The 27,709-nt window shown below is 48.8% G+C and overlaps 3 protein-coding genes across 3 annotated transcripts; all 3 read left to right on the plus strand.

Annotated features, from left to right (window-relative positions):
• Positions 1–16,772: 16,772 nt before the first annotated feature.
• On the plus strand, positions 16,773–17,994 carry PtA15_10A175 (uncharacterized protein; the record flags this gene model as incomplete). Its single annotated transcript, XM_053160325.1, has 2 exons — positions 16,773–17,128; positions 17,925–17,994. 2 exons carry the CDS (start codon positions 16,773–16,775, stop codon positions 17,992–17,994), a joined length of 426 nt encoding a protein of 141 aa, XP_053024311.1.
• Positions 17,995–20,512: 2,518 nt separating this feature from the next.
• PtA15_10A176 (uncharacterized protein) lies at positions 20,513–21,742 on the plus strand (the record flags this gene model as incomplete). Its single annotated transcript, XM_053160326.1, has 2 exons — positions 20,513–20,561; positions 20,652–21,742. 2 exons carry the CDS (start codon positions 20,513–20,515, stop codon positions 21,740–21,742), a joined length of 1,140 nt encoding a protein of 379 aa, XP_053024312.1.
• A 917-nt stretch (positions 21,743–22,659) lies between these two features.
• PtA15_10A177 (uncharacterized protein) lies at positions 22,660–23,442 on the plus strand (the record flags this gene model as incomplete). The annotated part of the gene is made up of 2 exons (XM_053160327.1): positions 22,660–22,753; positions 22,847–23,442. The coding sequence occupies 2 exons, from the start codon at positions 22,660–22,662 to the stop codon at positions 23,440–23,442; spliced, it is 690 nt and encodes a 229-aa protein (XP_053024313.1).
• Between the last annotated feature and the right edge of the window lie 4,267 nt (positions 23,443–27,709).

Raw genomic sequence — 27,709 nt, forward strand, 5'->3', positions numbered from 1 at the left:
TGAAATCATGAGTTGAGATCTGTGGGGTTTCCTTTGGTGGCACCAGGGTCCAATGGTGATATACTTGTGAGTGATGTTGGGAGGTAGCTCAAGGCAGTTTTTTACATCACAATTACTTCCAAGGGATGAGGATACAAGTTTGATGGGATACATGGTAACATGTACAAAGAGGAGCTGATTATAATGGTACTGGAGGCTGTGAAGAAATCAGAGGGGTATGCAGTGGTATGTGAATTAGAAGGAATTTTGGGCCATTTGGCTGGGCAGCCTCAAGCCAAATGTTGGACAATAGGCACAAGTATCTCATGCAAGTGGGAGGGTGCTTGCACACTGCCAGCACAGGGAGGGACTTGTGTTAAGTTTGGGTACCCGCAAGCTGCTTCCCTGGCGGGTGCGGGTGCCCAAAATCTTCAATTTTTCAGGCAGGTACCCGCACTTGTGGCGGGAACCCGGTGCAAGAGGCCTTCTTTAGAGCAGCTCTGGTTTGAAATATGTCCATCAGTTTTTCCTCAAGTCTACTCCAAGACCATCTTCTCAAGGATGATGGGTCTGGGTTTAGGCCCCATTTGGACGCATCATTAATGTAGGTGTTATATTTCACAAATCATCAAATGAAAAACAAACTGTTCAAAATGTGGCACCCAAATGTTTTTTCATGCAAGGTGGTCAACTTATCTTTGGAATATTTTCATCCAATTCAAAAAAAAAATGCTATCTCCAGTGCCATAATAGCACTCTCAACCATTATAAAGTGTAATATTGCCTTTATTCAGCTGAAGATGGCCAAATTATTTCACTCTGGCAAAAATGTTGAGGACATCAGTTGCTCACCTTGCCTTGAAAAAAATTTGGGCAGCACAGTTTGAATAGTTAGTTTTTTATCTTGTGATTTGTGCAATACAACACCTACATTTATGATGCATCCAAACGGGGCCTTAAATTTAGCCTTGGGCTGTCTCTGACACCTGTCAAATCAAAACTCAGAGTATATATGAAAGATATGACATTTGCACAGTATGAAAGATATGGCATTTGCACAGGATTTTCAAAAAAAAAAAAATTATTCTGTCCAAGCTTCTTAGAAAAGACATCTGGATGACTTGCCTTTGAGTCTGGGAGCCTCCCAGATCTCAATTTACACACCCAAACTCTTAATTTTGAGTAAAAAGACATTTCATCATCTTGTAGTTTATCGCTTTCATGTGCGCTGTTTGTTGTTTTTGTAGGTGTCTTAATTCAGAGCATCTCCAACGGTTGGGGGGGAAGTTGGCCTGCGTTCCCCGGCCCGCGAGCACATGTCACAGCAGTCGCGGCTCAGCTCCAATTATGGACTGGCAGTTCAAGCTGCAATCCAACAGACGGATCTCACTCCTCCAGCACCACCCACCTCCCTTGTTCCGGTCATCAATAGGAGTATAGCATACTCTGCTCGATGACCGGAACGTTCTGGTCATCAATAGGAGTATAGCATACTCCCCTCGATGACCGGAATGTTCTGGTCATCGGGACACATGTATATTGATGACCGGAGCAAAAGAAGGAAAAACTCCTCTTGATGACCCGAGTGGACCAGTCATTGAGAGGGGTCATCTTATATTATACTCCTCTTGATGACCGGAGAGAACCGCCCAGTCATTGAGTGGAGTTGTTTACTCCTCTCAATGACTGGAGAGGACCACGCACGTATCTCGATGACCGGAGCAAACCCAGTCATCAAGAGGAGGAAACACTCCTCTCGATGACCCAAGCGGACCAGTCATTGAGGGGAGTTATCTTACATTGTACTCTTCTCAATGACCGGAACGGGCCAGGTCATCAAGGATGTATGAGTGTTTACTCCTCTCAATGAACGGAGAGAACCAGTCATCAAGGATGTATGAGTGTTTACTCCTCTCAATGCACGGAGAGAACTGGTCATTGAGGTGATTGTTTACTCCTCTTGATGACTGGCCAAGAGAACCAGTAATCGAGAGGAGTACATATTTGCTCCTCTCAGTGACCGGAACAGACCCGGTTATCAAGAGGAGTCTTGACGTTGATCCAATGCATACATGTTTTTTTCAGTCTTGGTGAGCTTCGAGTAGGAGTTGGGGTGTGTTGTGGACCATCTTTGCTGATGAAGTCCAGTGGATGGAGGTGTGTCTGGTCAATTGCGGCTGGGAGGCGACCTGCAGAAGGCAGCAGGTGATTGCAGGTTTGACTGCCCCCGGCAGTGTTCCCAGGGTTGTTTTGCGGGTCCGTTAGCGCGCAAGAAAGGAACCCGGGCGGCCAAAGTTCGCCTCCGAACGCCCAGTTGCGGCTCCGTTAGAGATGCTCTCAGGAGTTGGACTTGGAGGGGCATCTAGAGCTCTCTAAAATTACAGCCATTCCGAAAAAGCTTGGCTTCTTTGGAAGGAATTTCCACTGGAAATTCCTTTTGGATTTGCCAATGTATGTTCATCCAACATCAAGGTTGGACACATGATATCCAGACCTGTGAGCGCAGTTGCTTGCAGGATCCCACCAATCAAGCCGTTTGGTAGCGGAAAAAAAACATGCCGGCCGCTGGGACCAGCACCATCCAACCTTGCGAACAGGATCAGTATGCCATCCAGGGTAAAATCAGCCAAATTGCTTGATTCTGAACTCAGAATTAGGAAAAAATGAAAGGAAGGAGATGATTGAGGGCATCTGGCTGCTGCATATGCACCCTGCATATAAGAATGAGGTGGGAATGAATATACATATCTCCAACCTTGCCAGTGATTATTGGCAAATCCAAGACAAAGTTTGGGTGGAAATTCCTTCCAACAAAGCCAAGCTTTTTCAGAATGGCTGTACTTAGTCTCTCGGCTCCTACCTAAAGCCCTCCGGATCCGCCGTTCAACAGGCTTATTCAAGCTAGACGCGGGCTCTGTATCCTTTTTTGGGCCCTATTCAAGCCATACAGGGCCCGCGGTGGAGACTGAGAGGCTCCTAGGGCAGGCGCGAACTTAGCGCAAGTCCCTCCGCGGGGGAGCGCAGGAGACGCTTCGCGCCTCCTCGAAGAGGCTGGCGGGGGGCTCGCACCCCGCGACCACGGGAGGGACTTGTGTTACATATTGTGTTTTGCATAATGGTTGGACTTCAAGAGTGAAGTTGAGTGCTATAGTTATGGGTAAGGCTGGCACCCAAAAAGTGCCCCCCGGGTGGACCACCCGGGTGCGGGTGGTTGGGATGGGGCCAACACCCCGCCCGAACCCCCGGGTGGTTTGGCAGTACTTAATGGACGGGCTTGGGAGGTTGAGTGTAGCAAGATAACGGGTTTTGGTGCTCCGATGAGGCGAGCAATGTGTGTACCTAGAGGCAAGGAAGGTAGACAGGGGAGCATGTGGAGTGAAAAAAAACTCAATTGGAGTAAAAAACATATTTATCGACTAATTTATATGAGCGTTGGGGGAAAAAATGAATGGGGAGAGAGGGATGAGGAACTATATTGGGCTGTCAAGTAGCTGATACCATCCCTTGAGACACAGTAACTGCTCAAGGGTTTCAGGATCAAGTGATGTGCGCTGCCAAGAGACTACCCGACGGCCTTTAGAGAAGACTCTCTCCAAGGCTGCACTTGTAGCCGGAATGGCCAAGTAGCGCCGAGCCATCTTCAACAAGATTGGATATTTTGATTGTTGGCCAGACCAGTACTTCAAGATTGGTGTTCCTTCGCGTTCGAGGTCTTCTTTGAGATAACGATCAATCTCCGCCTTGACTGTGTCCAGCTCAGTTGTTGGTTCGTATAATTCAGAAGAGAAGAAGCTAGATGTCTTCTTCTTTGAACCCGGGTTCGACTGGGTTTGCTGAGGGGGATCGGGCATCTCATTGAAATTCTTGGCAACCCCACGGAAAGTTGTGAGGATTGCCTCGACTGGCATATCATAGTGCTGCTCCATAAAGGCTTTGTTTCTTTTCCAGATGGCAGTCTTGAAGGTTGGGTCAAGGATCATTGCACATATGTAGCTTGGTTTGCCAAGTGCGCAGCAAAGGTAGCTTTCGATCTTGTTGATGATCTGGGTGGCAGGTTGGATGAGCTGTGCTTGGTCATATAGACCATGTTGAACTTGCTTCAAGTGCTTCATCAAGACTATATAAACAGGGAGTGTGGTGTTTAAGGTCGGGTAGTTGGATCCACAGAGCATTTGTGTTGCTTCGTTAAGAGGCTCTAGCAAGCGCATCAGGTTAGCTGCTTGATCCCATTCTGGCATGGATAAGATGAACGATCTCTTCTCAGAAGTCTTGTTGCAGAAGTGGATGCAAGACCGGCGAAGTTGGATTGCACGGTTGAACATTGCAAAAGTCGAGTTCCACCAAGTAGCCACATTGATCTCCAGGCAAAATAGCTTGGCACCGGATTCCTTAAGCTCTGGCTGTTCAAATTTGACAACCTTACAAAAGCGTTGTGGAACTCCTACCGTGCCAGGCGGTAGGCAGAGCGTCGAGGGGAAAGGTGCTGTTGAGGCTGCCCTCGTGGTGGTCCGGATGAAGAGCAATGAGGATCAGAAAGTGATAGCGTTGGGGGGGGGATTTTTGAGAGACAACGGGGATGGAATACCGTCGGCGGTGGTTGGTTTGTTAAGGATCAGATGATGATAAGGGATCAGGATCAGAGATAAAGGATCAAGAATAGTGCTGGGGATACTGCCAGCGGATCAGAAAAGGGTGATGGAATTTCTCTTGGATCAGAGCAAGTCCCATGCCGCCCCATCCTCCAAGTTCGAACTCAAACTTGGACTCTGGGGAGTGACATGTCACAGGACATGTCATCACATCCCTAACTACAAAACAACACCAAAAGGAGAGAAAAGAAAACACAACACAACAACAACCAACAGAAGAGAAGATATAAAACAAACAAGATGAAAGAAACCCACATGAATCATGTGTTAGGACCAAGAAACATGAAAAAGAGCATAAAGAGAAAGAAGGGGGAAGGGATCTTGAAGGATATTGAGAATGAGGGGCTTGATGAGAATCTTGAGGCTGAAGAGTCTTGCTGTTGAGATGTCTGATCTTGATGAATTCTGGATTTTGATGATCTTGAGGCCCTGTACCCATCTGGCCACCACATCCACCCACCATTTGCAGACTGTCCCTAGTCTGCTCCTTCCACCACGCCAGCCTAAGAACTGAAAAAAAAGAAGAAGAAAAGAGATTCCCGCCAGGCTCACATATGTGGCAAATGTGATGTTTTCAAAACAATGGTAGTAGCTACCCGAGGTGCATACACATGGGAGGACTTACTTCTGTACTCCTATGCCTCCACAAGGAACCTGTAAATACCATCCTTCATTCTCATCAAAATGCAACAAACCTAGTTTACCCTCATTGCGGAGACAACTTTCAACTGATGGTAGTTTATTCTCATTGCGGAGGGGATCGGAGATCAAAGCTGACGGCAGTTTATCCTCATTGCGGAGGCGGATCGGAGATGGGGAGAGAGCCCGAGAATTGGTTGGATGATCAGAAAAATATCGAGAAGACTTAGATTGATCAACTTGATGCTTGGAGGGAGGTTGAGGAAAAATCAAATGGGAGGATCGAGAATCTAGTTTAACCTCATCTCGGAGGCTGATCGGTGTTGGAGAATCTAGTTTTACCTCATCTCGGAGGCGGATCGGTGTCGGAGAAGACAGAGATTGGCGAACTTGAGATTCGGGGGGAGATCGAAGAAAAATCAAAGAAGATTTAGACTCAGATGAGGTGGTAGGATTAATGGAAGGAGATGGGGATTGAGAGGATAGTGTAGCCTCATTGCGGAGGCGGATCGGAAAAGACACAAAGGGCTCCGCAGTTGGGTGGAGCTGGCCAATATACTCGTAATCTGAAATCGGGCTGGAAGAAGAATCTGGAGATAGTTTAACCTCGTCTCGGAGGGCTTTGGCGCCACGGGACGGGTCAGACAGTTTAACATTTGATACTGTATTGGAGAAGCTTTGGGAGGCCTTCTTCCTGCCATCAGCACTGGCGGAAGCAGTACGAACAAGCTTGGAGGCGGAAAAACCAGGAACCATGAGATTGGCAATCTTCCTCAGAACAGAATCGAAGGCATTGATGAACTTGACAGGACGCGGCAGAGAGGATGAACCGGATGACTGTACTTCAGATCGGATAGTCTCAACAGTAGGTGACTTGCGGATCGAGCGACAAAGATAAGGCTGGGCAACTGGCGCAGCTTGATTTGAAATTCGATCAATTGGCGGATACCACGGATGAAGAGCGCCGCTACTAATCCTATAGGGAGCATGAGCAGAGGCGGAGGAACTTGAGGCTCGAAAAGCCATCACAACTCTTCGGATCGGTCGGCTAGGATCAAAAGGGATCAAGGCGCCCGTTGGGAGGAGATAGTTTTGCCCAGTCTGCTTGACAAGGTGGTTGGCTTTATCCCTTTGAAGCGGATGACAGCGGGCCGTCCCATGACCTCTGAGATGGCAATAATAACAGATTGACGGCCAATGGATTGCAGAGGTGGAGGTGGAAGCAGAAGCGACGGCGTATTTCTTCAGCAGTCGCTCCTCGCACTGCTTGAACATCTTGGCAACTTCTTCCACAGTAACAGAGTCGCGGGGAGAAGCTGGAACGTCCTCCGGGCACGGCTGCGCTTCCATTGTTGGCAGAGCTTTATTGGTATCCTTGACTGACGCAATCAGAGCTGAATCGTTGACCTCTTGCACGTGGGGCACTTTGCTCCGACCCCAATAAGACAACATCGCGGCCTTCAACCTTGGCCAATCCTTTGATTCGAAGCCATCGAGAGTTTCCAAGATCAATCTTGCATCAGATTTGTGGGGAATGAATAGAATGATTTGCCTCGCCTTATCGTACTCGGAAGCGCCACTCAACCCCGCCGCAAACTCATAGGCATCAATAAATTCTTCTACATGGGATCCATCAAAGAGCAGCTCGTCCTCTGGCATGATCTTGACCATCTTGACCTTTGGCAGAGCTCCCGCAACTTCAACATTGACCATCCTGAAACGTTGGCAAGGTCGGACACTGAAAGAAAAGATTGGAACGTTCCTCGCGGCTCACGTACGTGGCAAAGGTAATGCTTTGACGAGAGTAGATAGACCCTGGAGGTGCACTATGGAGGGGACTTACTTTTGTCACTCCTATGCCCCGCTTATAACACCAGAAAAACAACAAGAAACTCCACTCGGTTGCGATTGCCGACAACGCCTCTTGCTCCTGAAGCGGCTTGAGGGAGGAGAAAGAAAGGAAGCCAGGTGATATAGATCGTTCGCAGTGGCTAGAGATCGGAAAAAAAAGAGGAAAGGGAGATGCGACTTTGATTCTTGAAGTCAAATAACTTTTGATCAAACCACGCAATCGGGACGCGAAATATGTACGATGAAGGCCTCGCTCGCCCTCTAGAACTTTGTCAGCGGAGACTTTGCGCGTGAGCTAACGGCTTGGGCGACGGAGCGGTATGAATTTGGGGGTTACGGGATTCAGATAGGTCAAATTTGATGTGGAATAACTTTTGACCAAATCATGCAATGACGCCAGTGGAGGGCTTGAAAGAAAACTAGAATCTTCCTCCACAACTTCGATCTGACCCACGTCCTCGAAATGCGAACCGTTTCTGAGATCCGGCCAACTGAAGTTAAGCTGACTTGAGGCTTTGCCCCCGCCGCTAAATCACAAACAAAAAGAGAAACTCCAAGCGGAGTGGATCCACGCCTACGACGCCGAGAGGAGTCGTCCTAGATAGAGAACCCAAGAAGGAAAAAGGAAGGAGGAATCCGGGGAAGAACTCGAGATCAAGTAGAAAGGATTCCCAAAGAGAGAGCGCCTCAACCGCCGATCGTCTCGAAATCCGTAAGGCCGAGACTGTAAATCTTGAGGTCGCTGGTTCGATCCCGGCTCGGGGGACCAAATGTGGAGCTCCGTCCGGTGCTAGGCCGGCGGCAGCGCTGGGAGGGGAAAAAGGTGCCTGGTGGCTGCCCTCTTGGATCGGTCCAGAAGGAGTCGTGCGGATTCGAATTGATAGCTTGTGGTTGGGTGGTTTTGAGAGTTCGCCGAGGATTGGATTCTCGACGGCGGTTTTGTTGAGGATTCTGAGATGGTTGAGGGATTTGTCAAAGGGAAGGGGATTCTTGGACTCGGACTCTGGACTCTGGAGATCAATAAGATTTGATGGCGGATCAGAATGCCATGCCGCTCCCCTCCTCCAAGTTCTGCGAACTTGAACTCAGGGAGACAACATGTCACATACATTTCATCATCTCCTTGCGCGCCGTGCGCGCGCACACAACACAACACAAATAGACAAGAACACAAAAGGAAACAGAAAACAGAATCAAAACAGAACAGCACAACAGAGCTCAGAAGGATAGAAATAGAGTAGAAAAATGGGAAAACCACAGCATAGGAAATGAGAAAGACATGACACAAACCAAACAGAAAAATAAAAGAAATAGATCAGAAACCAAAGACAAGGAATAAAACCCACAGCACAAGCTGTGTTAGGACCAAGAAAGGGAAAGGAGTAGGAGAGAAGGGAAAAGAATTGAGGAGGTGAAAATGAGGAGAGGTGGAGATGAACTCTGAGTCTTGAGTATTGCAGAGTGAATCTTGAGAGATTGGAAGTCTTGAGGTCTTGAGGATTAATCTTGAAGTTTGGATCTGAAGCTGACTACCATTTAGACCACCACATCCACCCACCACTTACAGTCTGTCCCTAGACTGCTCTTCATCTGTCTTGAGTCTTGAGGATGTAGATGAAAACCTGGACCAATAAAGAAAACAAAACAAAGGTCCCACCGGGCGCTCACAAGTGTGGCAGGTCGTAGGGTTTTTTGACAGAGTGGCATCTAGCCCGGAGGTGCACACATGGAGAGAACTTACTTCTAGTTCCTCTTTCCTCCGCGGCATACTAAACTCCTCCTCCTGCGCTCGAGTTCCTATTTTTGGGAGAGGTAGTTTCACCTCATTGCGGAGGATCATTAGTTTATCCTCGTCGCGGAGGCTTGGAAGTTTAGCCTCATTGCGGAGGGTCTCTGCAGACAAGCCTAGTTTAACCTCATCGCAGAGGGTCTTCAAAGAAGAGACTAGTTTATTCTCGTCGCGGAGACGAGAGTCGGAAGGTAGTTTATTCTCATTGCGGAGACGAGAGTCGGAACGTAGTTTATTCTCATTGCGGAGACGAGAGGCGGAACGTAGTTTATTCTCATTGCGGAGACGAGAGGCGGAACGTAGTTTATTCTCATTGCGGAGACGAGAGGCGGAACGTAGTTTATTCTCATTGCGGAGACGAGAGGCAGAACGTAGTTTATTCTCATTGCGGAGACAAGAGGCGGAACGTAGTTTATTCTCATTGCGGAGACAAGATTGAACCAAAACATGATTTTGAAACAAAAAGCCAGCGCCGGAATCCTGAAATGTCTTGATTCCATTTATACGAGGATCGCCAATTCGTTCCCATGAGAGGTCATGATTTGCATGGTTGAGCCTGCCGTTTCCAATTGTGTTTGAGTCATCTTGAAGATTTGACCTTTGAGTCAATGATAAAGCAGGATTTAAGAAAGATTGGGCCTTTGAATCTAGAGAGACTCGCGAAACAAAAAGATGAAATGTTTGGTGATCTAGAGCCTTGACTAAAGCTTTGATAGTATCAGGAAAAAGATTGGCTTCTTTGATCTCGGTGCTCTGAAACCACTTCTTGGCTGGCGCAGCTAGTATCAGCAAAGAGTCTGAGCTCCCTGGAGCTACAAAATCAGGAGTGGTTTGAAGCGCGCCATCTAGATGATCGAGGCGATTCTGTGTGATCCAACGAGTGAGGTAGACTTCCAGCGGGGAAGCAAGAGGATTAGACAAGATATGGTCGGCCGAAGCAATTTCCACTTGACTTGGCTTGTCAGCTACCAGCTTGACAAGCTCGGGATCGGCTTTCATCTCTTCCCATTCGGCACATGAGACCGTACGAGTGGGATCCTTGAAGGGGCCGAGAGCTGGAGGATAAGACGCAGAAAGCATATCGCAAGTGTTTTGATTTTCATGCCGCCTTCGGGAGGGATCGGACTGAAACGTTTCGGAAAGAGGCAGGGATGATGGTGGTAGTTTATTCCCATCGCCGAGATTGGTCGGAAGTGGAGCCGTGTGCTTGGTAGGAGTGACATAGGAGGACAAAATCGAATGAGGGCCTACTCCTGTTCGCCTCTGCGCGAAACTAGGATCCACCTCACCTCTTGAGGCCACAAGGAAAATGAAGTCCCTGGAATCGATGTCCTCAACAGAAATTTGAGATGAAGCTACAGCCTGAATTGAATAGGGCTGGACATCTGGACCTTGGGTCCATCCAGGAGATGAGATGAGCGGCATTCGACAGTCTTCTGTGGCTTCCGGCCCGTTCTTGATTCGACGACCAGCAAACCGCGCTGTCCTTCTCTGATGATCGGTAATTGTCGGCCGTAATGCAACAAAACTGACAAGGCAAAAGGGCGACCGAGTATGGCTCACGAGAGTGGCAGAAGGTAGGGTTTTGACAAGAAGATGGGCATCTACCCGGAGGCGCATACTAAGGAGAGAACTTACTTTCAGTCTCTCAGCCTCCACCAGAACAAAAATTTTGAAACCGTTCGGATGAAAACAATTGGCAGAGCTGGAGAACGTTGCCGCCGAAATCTTGACGCCCGTAGAACCTATCCTGAATTCGACGATTGGTCCAATACATCCAGAGATTTTCCCGCAGACTCCTTGTCCTCGCTCGAATTGAAGAGGTAGTAGTTTACCCTCGTTGCGGAGACGATCTTCGGATGTCGGGATTTGATTGGAGCCTACTCCAGTTCGACTCCATGCAAGTCCAGGATCAGCCTCACCATGTGGAACGGGAGAAGGCACAGGAAGAACATTCAACGACCCTTGACTTTCATGTTGACTTTGAGGGGGATCAGATTGGATTTCAATTTTGCGTGCCAGATTCGCGGGCCACAGCATTGGGTCCAGTAGAGAGGTCTTGGGCTTGACAGGCAATCGATCAGAAGGCTCCGGCAATGATCTTGATTCCAACTGAATGGCTTCAGGATGACTTGACTCTTCAGTTGATCGCTTGAACGGCTTGGGATCATCGGGCAGATCTTTTTCTGAATCCTGGATTGCGCCCAGGGGCTCCTTGACAGGGCTAAGACCCGGAGGAAGAGATGCACAAAGAAGATCGGGGAGCTTGTAGCAGACCGTCGGCGTAAGATCTTCAACAGCGCGCAGAGCCTGAAGAGATTCAAAGGACTCGGAATCTTCAGGAAATTCTCTGGCAGCGTCCGCGTGACTTGGCCCTTCATTCAATGGATCAAAAACCTCCGACTCGACGCCCGTACATCTCTCTTCATGTTCAGCTCTAGCAAGAGGCTTGGATGCGACAAAGGCGGGAGGACCAAATGGTTGGCGGCTTCCGCAACTTGCATTCAACGGTTGTGGGGGCTGGGAAAAGGCGCGACTCGGCTCTTCAGTTGACTCATCAGAGGAATCCGACTCTGTGTCCCAATCTCCTGTATTGAGTTCCAGAGATGTCTTGGGCAAGCCGTCCGCAAACCGAGTTGAAGGTGGCTCCAAATGAGTAGTCCGATTTGTTATTGCCGGTCGATCGATCACCTCCGATGAACTAGAGGAGCGGAGCAAAGAGAGCCGATAAGCCAAACAAAAAGCTCGATATCCGAGTTGTTGAATTTCTCCTTCATCAATATCTTCATCCCGAAGTAGATAACGGCAGATCGGTTCAAAAGATAGGCAAAAGTAAGGATAATCTTCGGCGGGAGAGATCCCTTCCTTCACCGACCAGTACCGCATCAAGTCTTCCAAATGCTGAACTGTCAACCACGCTGTGTCAGCCGGTCCCCAGTGAGCAAGCATAGATGCCTTGAGCCTCTTCCAATCACAATCCTTGAAGCCGTCCAGGGTCTTGACGACATCCATCAGTTCTTCCGTGCGGAGGAAGTAACAAATCTGCTGAGCCATATCATATTCCGAGGCTCCATCGGCTCGAGCCGCCGTCTGATAAGATTTGAGAAATTCCTTGACATTGGTACCGTCAAACGCGAGATCTTGATCTTGAGGTATGATTTCAACCATCTGAGCTGGGAAGATATGGTCCGCCTTGACCAAACTCGACCAAAGAAGACCTAAAGAGGAGACCGCGGATCCAAGGGGCTCACAAGAGTGGCTAGAGTGATGCTTTGACAAAAGTAGTAGACTTCGGAGGTGCTACTAAGTGGAGGGGACTTACTTCTGCTACTCCTATGCCCCGCTGCTGAACACCCTAAAAAAGAAAAGAAAGAAAGATCGAGAGCCGGAAACGTCTTGATCCTGGAACGGGGACTAGACCAAATCCTGAAACGAGATTGACGGCAATGAATGGATTGGATGTGCTCTGAGGCACTGTTGGCGCCTCAAAGGACTCCGCACCTCGTGTCGTGAATGCTCAAGAATTGATTTGAAAGGAAACCAAAGCGGGTTCAGCTAGGATTCTCGGAATTCAAGTGTATAGAAATCAGAAGACAAAGTAAAGGAAATTTGCAACCGCCAAACGCCTCAAAACCACAGCCGAGACTGTAAATCTTGAGGTCGCTGGTTCGATCCCGGCTCGGGGGACCAAATATGGAACTCCTACCGTGCCAGGCGGTAGGCAGAGCATCGAGGGGAAAGGTGCTGTTGAGGCTGCCCTCGTGGTGGTCCGGATGAAGAGCAATGAGGATCAGAAAGTGATAGCGTTGGGGGGGGGATTTTTGAGAGACGACGGGGATGGAATACCGTCGGCGGTGGTTGGTTTGTTAAGGATCAGATGATGATAAGGGATCAGGATCAGAGATAAAGGATCAAGAATAGTGCTGGGGATACTGCCAGCGGATCAGAAAAGGGTGATGGAATTTCTCTTGGATCAGAGCAAGTCCCATGCCGCCCCATCCTCCAAGTTCGAACTCAAACTTGGACTCTGGGGAGTGACATGTCACAGGACATGTCATCACATCCCTAACTACAAAACAACACCAAAAGGAGAGAAAAGAAAACACAACACAACAACAACCAACAGAAGAGAAGATATAAAACAAACAAGATGAAAGAAACCCACATGAATCATGTGTTAGGACCAAGAAACATGAAAAAGAGCATAAAGAGAAAGAAGGGGGAAGGGATCTTGAAGGATATTGAGAATGAGGGGCTTGATGAGAATCTTGAGGCTGAAGAGTCTTGCTGTTGAGATGTCTGATCTTGATGAATTCTGGATTTTGATGATCTTGAGGCCCTGTACCCATCTGGCCACCACAGCGTTCACGGCGTTGCGGAGAAAACTGAACGTAAGTGCACATGCCATGGATTCTCTTGAGGATAGTTTTGAGGTTGATTCCACTGCCTTCCGGATTGGAGGTCATATGCAAGATGCGCATGACTGTGTTGCCAAATCCGGGCGCATCAGGATTGTCAGCATTCTGTTTGTCATTGTCATCTGCCATTGAGATTTCTTGACCATTGTGGTCTTCTTCAACGCCGCCAAGGACCGCAAGACCCGCTTTTGCCCCTAGATTTATGACGTGGGCAATGCAACCTAAAAGGTGGGTCTTGGTGTTGAAAGACGGTATCTGAACTTTCAATTCTTGAGCCATTGCTCCGTTCGTAGTTGCATTATCGGCAGTAATGGTGTGTAGTTTGCTGAGGAGGTTGTAGTCTTCAAGCACACAATGGAATAGGTCGGCAAAGTTTTTTCCGGTATGCTTGCCTGATAATAAATATGTCCAAATATCACATCAGATTGAGCACAGACAGTGAATGAAGAGAGCGGAGGAAAGCAGTATGAATCAAGAGTACGTACCTCGTACATTGGGGACTCCAATGGTCATATCAATCATCTCAAAATCTTTATTAATAAAGTGGGCGGTTACACCCATGAAAGCAGTTGAGTTTGGGGCTGTCCATGCGTCCTGGGTAAAACTGATGAAATCCTGGCGCTGGAGATATTGAGCCTTCATCTTTTCTTGAGAATGGAGATACACCCTTGTCAGGTGATTTGCCATAGTCTTTTGATTGATGGGGTCCATCAACTTCGCCGCTTCTTTGTTCACAAGTCTGATCAAGTTTTTAAACAAAGGCCTATGCACAACCAAAAAGGGGAGATCGGCCTTGGCAATAAAGTAAATCAAAGCCGTCTTCAGGGACTCTTGGTTCAACTGTAACTAAAAAACTTGTGGGGCCTTCAGCATGACTGATACAAAAAAAATACAAAAGTTAAGTTGCCGGAGATTTACCTTTGGGGCCAGCTGATCAGTCTTGGTCCACCGTCCAATGTCAGCTTGAGATTTGTCAATCTTTTTACTGAGCTTTGGATCAACAAGTCAATGGATATTTTGAAGGTGTTCGTGGAAGTTTTTTGTGCTGCTACTTTGATCCTTTTTCAACTTTGCGCCACAAATCACGTTAGTCTTACCCACAAATTGGCAGACTGCATGGGTTCCAGATTCAGTTTCTTTGAAATAGGTCCACACCCAACTGCGCTTCGCGGAATGAGCTTGAGATTGGCTAGATTTTTCTCCTTCATCTTGAACATTGATCTCAATAACATTGGGGTGGTTCGAGGTGGAACTGGTGGAATTTCCAGCGCCAGCAGGAGCAGGGTGAGATGTTTTCTTGCGCTTCATCGTGACTGAGGGTGCTAAAGATTGTCAAGACTGCGAGTGCACGGCCTCAACTCCGCTGCCAGGCAGCCAGCAGCTCAGGGGTAACAAAAAATCTGTTCCACCCGGGTGGTTTCGGATGCGGGGTTCGGTATGAGGCTAACCCCCCACCCGAACCCCCGGGTGCCAGCCTTAGTTATGGGGTTGTCTGGCACAGCCCCAGTTTAATCTCCATCATTCTGCCATACGGAGCCCGCCTGTTGTACATACAGCAGATACGTGAAAGCTTGCGGTTGCGGCCCCCGGGTTGGGACCCCCCAACTTGACTTCAGCCACCAGAAGAATACAGCTCCTGTATTCTTCTGCTGCACCTCTCTCCTCTCCCCATGGCCCCCACCCCCGAATCCGGCCGGCCAGAATTTTTTTTTCACCCAGCCCACCCACCCAGAATCCGGCCGGCACCATTCCTCACTACCCACACCAACCGGCTCCCCAGCAAAAAAATCATCAAAAAACCCTCCGACGGCATCGGTGAGTCTTTTTCTCTCTAACTTCCATGTCCCCCATCTGCTCTTCTGACTGCCTGCCCCCGCCAGCCAATCCACCTGCCCACCAACGTTCAATACCAGATTACCCGCTACCCGCCGATTTGTATGTTTTTTTTCTGGTGTTTTCCTTATATTTCCCCTTCCCGTAAGACTGAAAGTGTGACCTCTGACAGATGATGCAGCCACCAGTACCCCGGAATCACAGAATGCAAGCCCGCCAGATCCCCCCGCTGCCGTTTCCGAACGCCCCAACCGGATCGCAAGAATCCTATTTGGAGCCATCGTTGGTTGATCCCGGAGACTCTCGGTTGTACATCCTTTTTAACAAATCACAAGACCCCATCGAGTCTCAGTCACAGGCCCGCAACGTTCCCGCCCAATCCCAAAATCTCGGTACCACCCTAGAACCTCGGCCCACCCAAGAACCTCCGCGAACGGTGATTCTGGAGCTCGCCGTGTTTGCACCTTCAATAGTGCATCAGCTAGCAATCCTCCAGAAGGGAAAAGCCCCGCCTTCGACTCCGGAATACTCAAAGTTAGGTACCAATGGTCGTGTTACTTGGTCTGTATGCCTAACCGGGCACTCCTTTGCCAGCTTCAAGGAGGGGTTCATCGCGCGGGTCTCCCAAAAGCGCGACTATGTGGGTGTCCACCTGAGGAAGCTTGACGCTGAGGGAGACACAATCCAGTGGCGGTGCATCATAGTCAACAACCGCAGCTACGGGGTCAAGGCCAATGTGGCGGTTTTGAATGAGAACAAATTCCGGGTGTTTTTCCAAGAGGTGATACAGAACCCTGCAAACGAGGTCAGGGTGAGAGTCACAATGGAGGATCCAGCTGTGAAGGAGAAGAACCCCGCCGCGGTATGTCCCGCTTTCTTCATTTTGGCCTTGTTCTGGTGTCCTGTGCTTGCTGACCATATCTCTGTCACCCCTATCCAGGTCCGAGCTCAGGATGAGAATCTTGCCCTACTACACGCCCCCGAAGGGACTCGCCTAGCATTGCAAAGGAATGTGTCTTGGGTCGTCATGAATGTAGGTTTATTTGTCCGTTCTGCCCATGTTAACCCTTGCTGACTATTTCCCCCCACACAGCCCAAGGCCGACGTTGACTCTGCAGCGATCATTCAAAAGGTACAGCTGCTAACCGCCCACATCACCGCCAAATACGGGGGAAACAGCAAGCACATGGTCATCCAAGACCCCCAGGATCCAACGGCCGCGGGGATTGAGATTTACTCAAGCAACCTCTGGCTTTGGGCCCGGGCCCTCATCCATGGAGCCCCAAATGTTGACATTGACACCCCGCCTACCACCAAGGATTTCCCGAGTATACCAGGTCAAGTTTACACCGTCGACGAGCTGGCCAATAAGATGCCAGCCAACCAGAAGGGCAAGGGTGCCCCAAAACGCAACGCATGCCCCTCGGCCCCCAATGTAACCCCTGCGGCAACGCCACTGGCCCCTAAATTCACCCCGGCGCGAGTTACCGCATCAGGTCAAGTCCTGCCCCCACGAGTGATACCGGACAGTCTAGCACCTAGTCCCAATGGATCCCACCGGCCCAGCCTTCACCTGATTCACTAACCTATTGGGGTGAACCATACTCAGGCCCCATGGTGCCGATCTCTCAACCGCATATCCCCACAAACGGTGTAGTGGGCATTCCAATTGCTTCCCCCCCTCCTGTTGGCACGCAGGACCGACTCTTACCCAAGATACATAACCCTGCGCCTGATGGTTCCCCCCTGGCCTCTAAGCGCCCGTCTTCGCGTGTCAACCTTATGTCCCCGCATGAAGATCTGCCGAGCCTCCCAAACGATCCGCTGGAACTGCCTGAGAGCCCTGCACCGGACCCCAGCACAAGCAAGCAAACGAATACCACAAGCGTCCGGTCTGCCGACCGCTTGGCCTTGGTCCGGGTGTCCAAGACCCCCAAGCACGTGGCCCCCAGTTCCACTAGTGACATTGAGTATGTCTCTGGGGGCAGCCGCACGCTATCAGTCAACCAATCCCCTGTCCGCAAGCTACCTTGCAGTCCAGCAACTGATGGGGTGGCCCACACTCTCAGCCGTCTCAAGTTCAACCCTCGTTGGTCGCCACCTCGCGGTAAAGCGCAGTCGCCAACCCGCAAGGCCCCGGGCTCCGGGGCTTCCTTGTTGGTCAACCCTAAACCGCCCACTTCAACAAGCACGGACCCCCTCGATGGCTGGATCTCCAATAGCAGTCCCCCTAGGCAATATCGCACCCATCTCCCGGTTAATCTCAACGCGGCCGGGCGGGCCCTCACGATTGAAGAATTCTTGGATCACTGCAACTTCAGCCGAAATAACCCCACACCTCGGGGTTTAATCAACATATCTCAAGTTAGTCACTGGAGCTTTTTTGCGCAGACTAACCTGGACAAGTTGGTCACCAACATGAACTATCCAATACCGATTGCAAGGCAACTGTTGGCCGGCGCTCAAAGCCTCATCCCAACGCATTATGATGATTAGCCAGCCAAGCGTACGTGGATACGGAAATCTGCCCAGCATCCCAGGTTTTTTTTTGCAGGCAATAGCCCTTTTTTTCCTGCCAATGTGTCCCCAAGCAGCCCCAACCACAATATACCATTTCTTATGTCTGATAATTATCTCTGTCATCTATCACTTAACCCTATCCCCTTGTCTCCTTGTCTTGCGTCTGAAATAAAAACTTGTGTTATGTTCTGAATAATGACCAGCAGAAGCCCTCTAAGTCTGAAGTCGGAGCACAAATCCTCTAAGTCCCAAGCCCACCCAGGGAGTGACCTTGAGAAAGACCAAGACCCCTGAGGGAGGGAGCCGCCCTCAGTGAAGCCCCTTTGACCGCAAAGACTCCAATTTTGGCTAAGTCCATGAGATGGACGGACCACCAAGGCTCAAATTTTTGCTAAGTCCAGAGCCGCCCACAGCAAATCCCCTTCGACCGCAAACAGAGCCTCAAATTTTGGCTAAGTCCATGAAATGGAGCACCAAGACTCAATTTTTCGCCAAGTCCATGAGGCCCTTGGCCCGCAAAGGGCGAAAAATTGGAAGAGTCAAATTGTGCTCCTGTCCATTTTACCGCACAAGCTAGCCTGTGGAGAATTTTAGGTCTGCGCCTCACACTGCATATCCTCACATTTATTTTGGTTCTTTTGGACCTTATTACCGGATCAGGCCATTTGGATTTTCCACGCGGATCAGGCAATATCATTCATTAATATCATTCATTGCAATCTAAGTAATTATAATTGTCAGATTAAGGTCTGTACCCACTCCCCCTGAAGAGACCCCTCATCAAGTTTGGGGTCACAAGCGTTGGGAGGTAAGCCTTGATTATGTTGGCGTTGAGTTAAGTACCGGTGAGCATCCGGTTTTGTTTGAGGCCAAACTTGAGGTTTGAAAAAACCTTCTCAATAGGATTCATGTTGGGGGAGTAAGGTGGCAGGTAGATAAGGAGCACCAGGTTATCAGCACAAATGTTGGCAATCCGACCTCGGTGATGGATCGCCGCATTGTCCATGATGAGAACACTGTTCCGCCCAGGAAACGGGTTCATCACAGGCATCTGAATTCCCCCCAAAAAGCCAAAATACTCGCATTAGTGTGAAGTCGTAGAGTGCGTGACAAGCCCGCCTGACTCACAAGTAACTCCTCCAAGAAGTATTTGATGTCGAGGCGGCACATCAAACCTTCTTGGGCCATCACCAATAGCATGCCATCAAGGGACACCGCCGGCAAAATGGTAACCCGTGTTGCATTGTGTGCTTGATGAATGCGCTTTGTGTGGCGCCCGCGGGTGGCCCAAGCACGATTGCGGGAGTGGGTGCCCAGAGAGACGCCACATTTGTCTATGTGGGAAGCGGATGAGAAGGTCAGCCAAGGTACAGGACACAAATTAAATGAGAATCAAGGCATCAAGGCCAAACGGGAGACGACTAACCAATAAAAACAAAATGGTTAGATGGCTATGGGCCGACCTGGGTAATGTACCGAGCGCGTTTCTCTGGGCATTGTGCCGGGTGGACGGTGCGCGCAACCTTCTTTGTCATATTGAGGCGGTCCCTCAATTCATCCGAGATAGTGGAAATTGGGTGCCGCTCACCTGTCATGATCTCGAGGTGTGACTGGATTTTGTCCAAGTAGAGAGTGGGCTCCAGTTCAAGCGCAGCCAGAATGAACTCTCGTTCTTCTGTGGAGAAAGATAACGGTTGGCCTCGGTCCTCGTAAAGAGCTGGGTCGCGCACAACGTCTTGAGTCATTTGCCAGAGCCGATTCCATTGCGCCAGCGAGTCTTGAGAGACCTTCTGGTCGATTGTATTGTTGATCTTGTCGAGGGATAGCCCAGGGATGCTGAGCTTAACCACAATGAGTTTCACGTCGCGGGCGTACTTTACAAAAACCATGATTGACTGTACAATTGGCAAAGGAACAGGCATTTGGTTAGTATAGTGGCCGGCCATTGGTCATAAAAACACACAAAAAAATGTACAAATTGGCGGGTAGCGGGTAATCTGGTATTGAACGTTGGTGGGCAGGTGGATCGGCTGGCGGGGGCAGGCAGTCAGAAGAGCAGATGGGGGACATGGAAGTGAGAGATAAAAAGACTCACCGATGCTCTCGGAGGGTTTTTTTGATGATTTTTTTGCTGGGGAGCCGGTTGGGTGGGTGTTGGTTGGCATGTGGGTAGTGCGGAATGGTGCCGGCCGGATTCTGGGTGGGTGGGCTGGGTGAAAAAAAAATTCCGGCCGGCCGGATTCGGGGGTGGGGGCCATGGGGAGAGGAGAGAGGTGCAGCAGAAGAATACAGGAGCTGTATTCTTCTGGTGGCTGAAGTCCGCGGTGGCTGAAGTCAAGTTGGGGGGTCCCAACACGGGGGCCGCGACCGCAAGCTTTCACGTATCTGCTGGAAGTGAAAATGATCATGATGATCTTTATTTCACGATGCAAGGCAAAAACAAAAAAAAATGGAATTACAGAATGCCATGATTTGTGCACAGCAACAGGACCATCCGTCCAAGCATTCTACAAAACACAATATACATATTGTGTTTCCGCTTAGTCTTGGACAACTCAAAAGTTTCATCGGGCTATAGTTATGGGTTTGAAGTGTACAGCAACAGTTAAATTTTTATCTTCTGCACAGCTTACAAGCCACCCTGCCCTAATTGGGAGAAAAAAGTGATAAAATCCTGAACTCAAATTTCAGGATCCCATGATTTCAAGTGCACAGCTTGAAAATCCGTCCAAGCATTCCTGGAATCACAATAAGTTCGAGGCGAGGGACTTTTTCAAATTTTGATCGCCTACCCAGCACATCGACGAATACATAAGACGGATGAGCTCGGTGACATGGATGTGCCCGACACACTAACAAACCATCGCTTTCGGCATCAAGCAGGTCAGCCTTTCATCAAGGTCAGATTGAAAATCAAAATCATCGCAGAACTTCCCAAAAACATGGACTGACTTGACTCACAAAATCCTCTAGCGTATGCAGCGAAGTTCTTCAGCCGCCTGGTCAACTACGACTGGAGTCGCGGGCGCGCTAATACCGAAGCAGATCTCTCTATCGACCGACTGCGCTCGAAGAAATATCTCTTAACTGAGCTGCACTCTACCCTGCTACCTTTACTTCGACAGCACATCATCGCTATCTCGCGAGCTTTGGGCGACTCAAACGGCTGGCGGCTAAACCCGACCCTCACCCTTGAGCTTGTGATAGAGATCCAACCAAAACTTGAGCTGACTTTGGATCGAACAATTTGTGCCATTCATGATATTATTCCCGGATCACGATACAAAAAAACCCTAACAAATGACCAACATTTCAAAGAGCTCAAACGCTACATCATCCGCGGCTTGGATCGCTCGTTTGGCAATGAATTGAATTATCACCTCGATAGATTTTTTTCCGAATGTCGTTGGGTCATGGAATCACGCATGCTCTCAGCCAACCGCCACCCTTCCGCTCCATTCGTCGATGAGGTACTGCAGTCGATCGAGTCGGTTATCAGTTGGTCAAAGGGATCTGACTCACAGCAAATTTATAATCAGTGGCAACTCGCAGCGGAATGCATTAATCGTGCATTGGACGACGCTTTTTCTGTGACGCAACTAAACGAGGGACGTATCTCACAATCAGTCATCAAGCTCACCCAATCGTTGATCCCAGTCGTCAAACTATCCAGTTTATTTTTCAACAAAGTCTCAACCAATGGAATGGCCAAAAGCAAGCCACCGTTTTTTACAGAAATGACTTCTCATCAGCTCACTTCAATGGAGGAATCAGTCAACAAAATTGCAGATCATGCCATTAGCTTAATCCCTTGCCTCCGATTCACTGGCGAGAACCAGCAAGTCCCTATTGCAACTAATTATTGCGAGCATGTCGAGAGTCTATTATCTTGTCTTCAATCTTGCCTGCTTCTTGTAGACCTGTACATCTTACCGAGATGCACTCAGACCAATGGTTGTTCGTCTCAAACTTGCCTCAAAACTTGGCTTGTTACTTGGAACACTATGTTCTCCGAAGCTACAAACAATGCCACTGAAGCTTGTCAATCATTTGAAATGGAATAAGTAGTATATTCGTTTATTTGGTGTTGCAGTAGGCTCAGATTTTTCCCGCTTTTAATTTCTGTTATGCCCTTCCCATTCACACAGGAGACCCCGCTAGACCTCTTTATTTGTTTGCACTTACATACTACATACTGCCTCTCATCTTTTTCCTGATTCTTGAGCACAGCACATCAACTTGTTTGTTTTGTTTTTGTTGTGACTTGGGTCACAGGTTTACTTGGCTGTGGCTCACTGCTGCGGAGAAGACTACATCTCCACCAGAGGCTTCAATTGGGCATGTTCATGGGAGAGAACCGGAGCGCAGCGAGGTCCCTTTGTCCATGGGCCAAAACCCATAGCAACCATCCTTGGGACGCGTCTCCAATGCTAGGAAGGAAGAAGCTTCAGGTGGCAGGGGGCTAGCGCCCAAGCTTCCTCCCAACACCTAGACAGCCATCGGTAAGCCAAGATCAGCCTCAGTGATTATGTATGCATCACAACGAGCCGGTTGAGGTTGCCTGTCAAAAGATGAAGAGATTTGGCATGAACAGTAATTGGATCGAATTCAGCTCGCATGATACGACGTCGCCACTCATGATTGGCTTATGCGATGTACCCCAACGTGATTGCATGCTGAGTTGCAAATGAGTGTGAAATGAGGAGGCGAAGCAGCGAAAACGGCCAGCAGAGTCGAATGAGTGTATGCCCAGATCCAGCAGATGACGTCATGCTCTGTGGATTTTGGCCACCTCCACCGGTGTCAAGTGAAGATGTGCTGGTTGCTTGTGGCGGGTGGATTATTGCAATCTCGTGCCTGAGCGATCAAGCTATCCGCTGTTCCGGACCCTTAATGCTGCCCGGCCAGTGAAAGATTGTTTTGCTGACCAGCGGTATAAATATCCAACCTGGCTCGAGGTTTCCCCCAGTGATCCAAGCCCATGTCGATCGAAAACAGAATCCAGTTACAAGAACAAGATATGGTCAGACGAGCGCAAGGTGGTCGTTCCACTCCAGCGGTCACTGGTGGTCACGGTGAGCTTGACCCAGCACAAAAACCATCGTTAGAAGTTACAACTGAGATCTCTCTATACTCCTCTTGTCAATTGCCGGCCAAATCAATCGAAGGTGTCGGACCCATGAGACGCGCTAGACAACCGGCAGAGCCGCCGGATCTCAGAGTTCTCGAGGATAAATGCCAAGTGATGGTTCATCGTGTCGACGGGCTGCTCCAGTATGCGATAGAGCACCCGCTCACGGACGCCACCAAAATCGACTTCCATCCGTTCCAGGACGTGATCCCGGTCATTAAGTTGACTCGAGTCTTTCTCAACAAGCTTTCAAGACCAACCAATAACGGACCACATCCGCTATCAGGAATGAGCCCCGATGATCTCTCGAAAATAATCAGATCAACGGTTCGAGCGCCTGGGAAACTCGAGAAATTTCTCCACCGCATGGAAACCGATCATGCGAGCACCGGTGGGATTGATACGGAAAAAGTTTTCGATATCTTGGATTGCTTGCAACGTCCAATCAAGATTATCAAGTTTCATCTCAGTCAGCTCGAACATTCGGACTCACCTCAAGGTTCACATCCAAAATACCGTGAATGGATGCGTGTTTGGTTTGCCAATATCTGTCGATCTGGCTGCCGTGTTGCAAATCCTGGTTTGGGCAACGTTATGTCACTTGGATGCAATTCTGATTGTAGCTTCACTTGATCCACAGTAACAGGCATGGAGGATCAGAAAAATGACTCAAATATGGTACATATTTAAGGGGGGTGTAGAATTTTCAAAAGTATATTTTACAAGGCTTGAGCCTTGCAAAAGACTTCCTTTGGAAAATTAAACAAAGAACCCACCGCCTCGAATTTTACAGGGTATGTTTTACAGTCCTAGCCTTGTAAACGCAAGCCTTGCAAAGAATACCATGCAAAACCATGTCTGCCGTGTGAATAGTTTAGTTTCACACGGCAATTTTTACGCTGTATATGCCGTGCAAAAAGAAACCTTTGTAAAAATACCCCTCAGAATCAAACACTTCAAATTTGCAAGGCTTCAGCTTTTACAGGGCATACACATGTAAAAATAGCTTTGTAAAATTCATCCAAAAAACAATGAGAATGGAATTTTACAAGGCATAACACGAGAAATGCAGATTATCAGGCAAGGTTATTTCCCGCCTTGGCGACTCTTTGGCTACGACGTCCAGGCCTGCGAGTAGGCACAGAAGCTGGCAAAGGAGTTCTGCCTGAGGCGTCTTGCGGCTCTGACATTGGCAAAGCCAATTTTTCCAATTTCGCCGGCGGTTTAGGCGGTTTCAGCTTAATCTTTAGCTTTTGAATCTTCGGGGCCGCCTGTTTTTCTTCAGTTGCCGAGGAGCTATTTGCTGCAGCTGTTATGGCAGAGTCCTCCGCTGAGCTCGCCGGATTCAAATTTGCGAAGGGGGAATCATCCGCAGGCCTCTTTGGCGCCAATCCAGACGGCGAAGTCGGCGAAACATCAGAATGGTCGGTTTTTGCGACTTTAAACACCAAATCATTGGTAACCAACTCAAATAATCCATGAAGAACCAAATTAATGCTTACCATCATTCATGTTTTCACCTGTGGATTCCAAGAACTTCCTTCCTGAGTCGAGCAAGTCACCAAGATTTGAAAACGAAATTTGATGAGGACGTGCAGTTGGGAAGTCTTTCTTGATTTGCACAACCTTCTCATCGACATATGCCTTCTCTGAGGCTGTCCAGCTTCGGGAATACATAAGCCAGCTGGTGTTGGGATGGGCCCCGCCAATAGAGCTGAAGTCCGAGCTGACCATCCGGGTGAGTCCATCATTTTCCATGTCGTTGTGATACCAAATCCCTGCCACCCCGGAGACGTTCATCAATACCTTGGACCAGTAATGCACACCATTCCAATATCCTCGAGCAAAAAGTGTGTACGTTTCGCCTTTTACAGTAAATGCAAAAGGCCAATTGGTTGTGGACATAAACATTGCTTGTTTGGCCGAATCCAAAATTGACGCAACATCTAGCATGAAATAGAGGTGGAGCGGAGCTTGATTCTTAGGGAAAGAAATGGTCGACCGCTCGCGGAGCATGCCGTCAGTGATGGAGTCTTCTTTCTTTGAAGCCGAGAAGATTCCGGAAGCTCCGTTTTGCTTGCATTTCTTGGGCTCCTTTGCTTTTGCTGCACAGTCCCGACAGTGGAGGCCTGAGATTCCAATCAAACCATTGGACATCCATTTCCTCAAGAGCTCCGCAGTGTCGGAGTACAAAATAGCGTTGGCCTCAAACATCTCTTTTTGGATATTTATTACTAATCTAGAGCGGACATCTTGCCGCGGTGCCTCTGGGTGAGCCGGACAGGTAAGAGTTCGCCTTTCTTCAACATCAAACAAGCCTTGGCGCGATCGATTGGGGTTTGTCTTTGGATCAAGGGAAATCTCAATGAAAAAGTCTGCTGAGCAAAACTTGCCTGCCTTGAAGCTTGCAGGATGCAAGTTGTGAGCATGCTGGAAGATATTCTGTTGTGCAATTGCAAGCATTCCGCGGACCGAGCCGTCTTGCTTCAACTGGTAGGTGGTGCGAGTGGTGAAATGTGTCACCAGCGTTGTGAATAAAGATGTCCCTTGGCCACTAGATCCACGAAGCCAAAGGGGATTGTACAGAGCGTACATAGTCTCAAGTGCCGCCGCCATCCAACAGCGGTTCGCCTTTTTCTCATTCTTGGAGGCACGGTACGATGGATAGGTGGTCAGCGCGCCACGATCCACATTACGTGCTCCTGGAGGCCTTCCAGTTTTCTTCTTGTCAGCAAGTTCAGGGAGCAAGGTATCCGTGGTGTCCGGCGGGCGCCCATCATTTTCGTATTCCTGGCGGGTCTTCTTGTTATTACTTGGAGCAGCAGGATTTGGGGCTCTCTTCCTTTTTTTCTCCCAGCCCAAAGACTGAGAGATATCAATCTGCTCCTTGCGAGCCGCTCCGTACTCAATCGAGACCCCGCGCATGACAGCATTGAAGTCTTCTTCCAAGACTTTGACAAACGAGTACAGCCGAACAAGGCCTAATCGGAGTGAATTTTTCCCTTCACTGAAAATTAAGAGGCATAAAATCAACAAAAATTATCTATTGTTTTGGCGCAGTTAAACACAAACCTAAACATGTAGTAAAGTCTGTGGAGGCTTTCCTGCGCATTTGTTGTTAAAGTCGGCCGCCCTTTGCCTTCGGGACCATCCTCAACTCGAGCCCGACGGGTTGGAAAGAGCATGGCCTCCACATCGGCCATGGTCCACCAATCAAACCATTTCCTTGCTTTGGGAAACCGCCGACGTAATTCATCCATCTTGTCTTCATGACTTTTATCGCCCTCCTCCGGTTCCTTGATCAACGAAAGGCACATCTTCTGGAAGGTGTTCTGCGACGGTGCCAAGGTTGACCAAACAAAACAAGCATCATTAAAAGGTGATCTCATCAGATCAAGAGCTGCATGTCCATACCTCTTCGTCTGCCATAACAATATGTCTATTCTTTTTGACCCGAGTCACTTGAGCGCGGTAATGCTCATGACATCCTTGGAGCTTCCCTAAAACAATCTTTTTGTCGCAGATCCCAAAGACTTCCCAATACGCCGCAACAAAGCCCTCTCTCTGGGCGGCTGAGAAGTCAACAATGTTGCACACAAGCGTATCACGCTCTTCTTTGCTGATTTCTGGCTTCAGGAACTGGCGGAACAATGCGGCGAAGTGCAATTTGTAGTAGTTTTCTGAGAGGCCACGAATCCAAGTGAGCTGGACAGGAACCCATCGAGCTATTTCTTCGCAGTACATAGAGGTCGAGAGCAGGTACCCATTGAGAAAGAACCGATAAGTCACGTCGGAAACAAGGCCCTGACTGTAAACATTGTGATTGATGTCGCGTGCTACAATCCTATCAGCCATCCATTGCGTTTGGAATGTGAAATGCTCCGAATCATCCATAAAACAAGCTGATATGACTCGTAGTCCAGCTCTGTAAAAAAGCAAACAAAAAAATCAGCTGGGCTTCGAAAATATGAAAGAAATAAAGACAAACTTGTTCCATTTGAACATGTCCAACAGGAATTCATCATCAAGCATGCCTCCTTTTTTCCCGGGTACAATTCCTAGCTCGGCAAGAATAAGCCTTCGATGATAGCGAAGCCGATCTGCATTTGCCAAGGAAGAATGAATTTTCAGTACACTGTCGTATGGGTCCTTTGGTGCATCGGGCTTTCCAATCTGAAGTCAAAAAAGGTATCAGAATTGAACGGACAATCTGAAGTCAAAAGAAAACTTACTTTCAGCGAGAAAGCCCCTTCCTTTGGGTTTTTTGCAATCTCAGCCTTCAATTTTTTCTTTGCAAGCTTGTCAGGCTTTTTCGCCTCGGGCCATGGATGCTTGTGGGTGCCAAAGTGGCGAAATATTGCCCACTTGGTTTCGGTGTTTTGATCAAACCGCGCAATGGTGTTCTTGCAAGTAACGTGTCTCACATTTCCCGGGCACTTCCCGGCTCGACCTCGGCAATTAGGGTGCCTGATTCAAATGACAGACAGAGAAAAATCAGCAAAAAAAAACAGACAAAGCAGACGAAGTATGAACCAAAAAGGTACTGACTTTTTGAAATATTCGTCCATGGATACTTTTCCAGTTGGAGGCGAACCCGCCCACTGACACTCAGGGAGGTCACAACAGAGAACACCGAGGCAGTTGAGTCTTCTCTGCTTCCAGAGCCCATTTGAATGGTACTCAGTCCCAACGGTCTTGGTAAACCCTACTTCACCCCAGTTGGTGATGTTGACTCCGGCGGGCTTGACAAATACAGTGTTTCCATTTGGGAGGAGGGGATAGCCTTCTGAGTCTAATGTGCAACCGTGGTCAATGAAAGTGACCTCGTTCCCCGTTGGCAGGAAAAATTTCTTCTGTGGCTTCGCTGCGGCATCTTCATCAGTTTCCTCTTCATTATTTT

This window comes from Puccinia triticina, chromosome 10A (assembly GCF_026914185.1).
Source record: "Puccinia triticina chromosome 10A, complete sequence".
NCBI lineage: Eukaryota > Fungi > Basidiomycota > Pucciniomycetes > Pucciniales > Pucciniaceae > Puccinia > Puccinia triticina.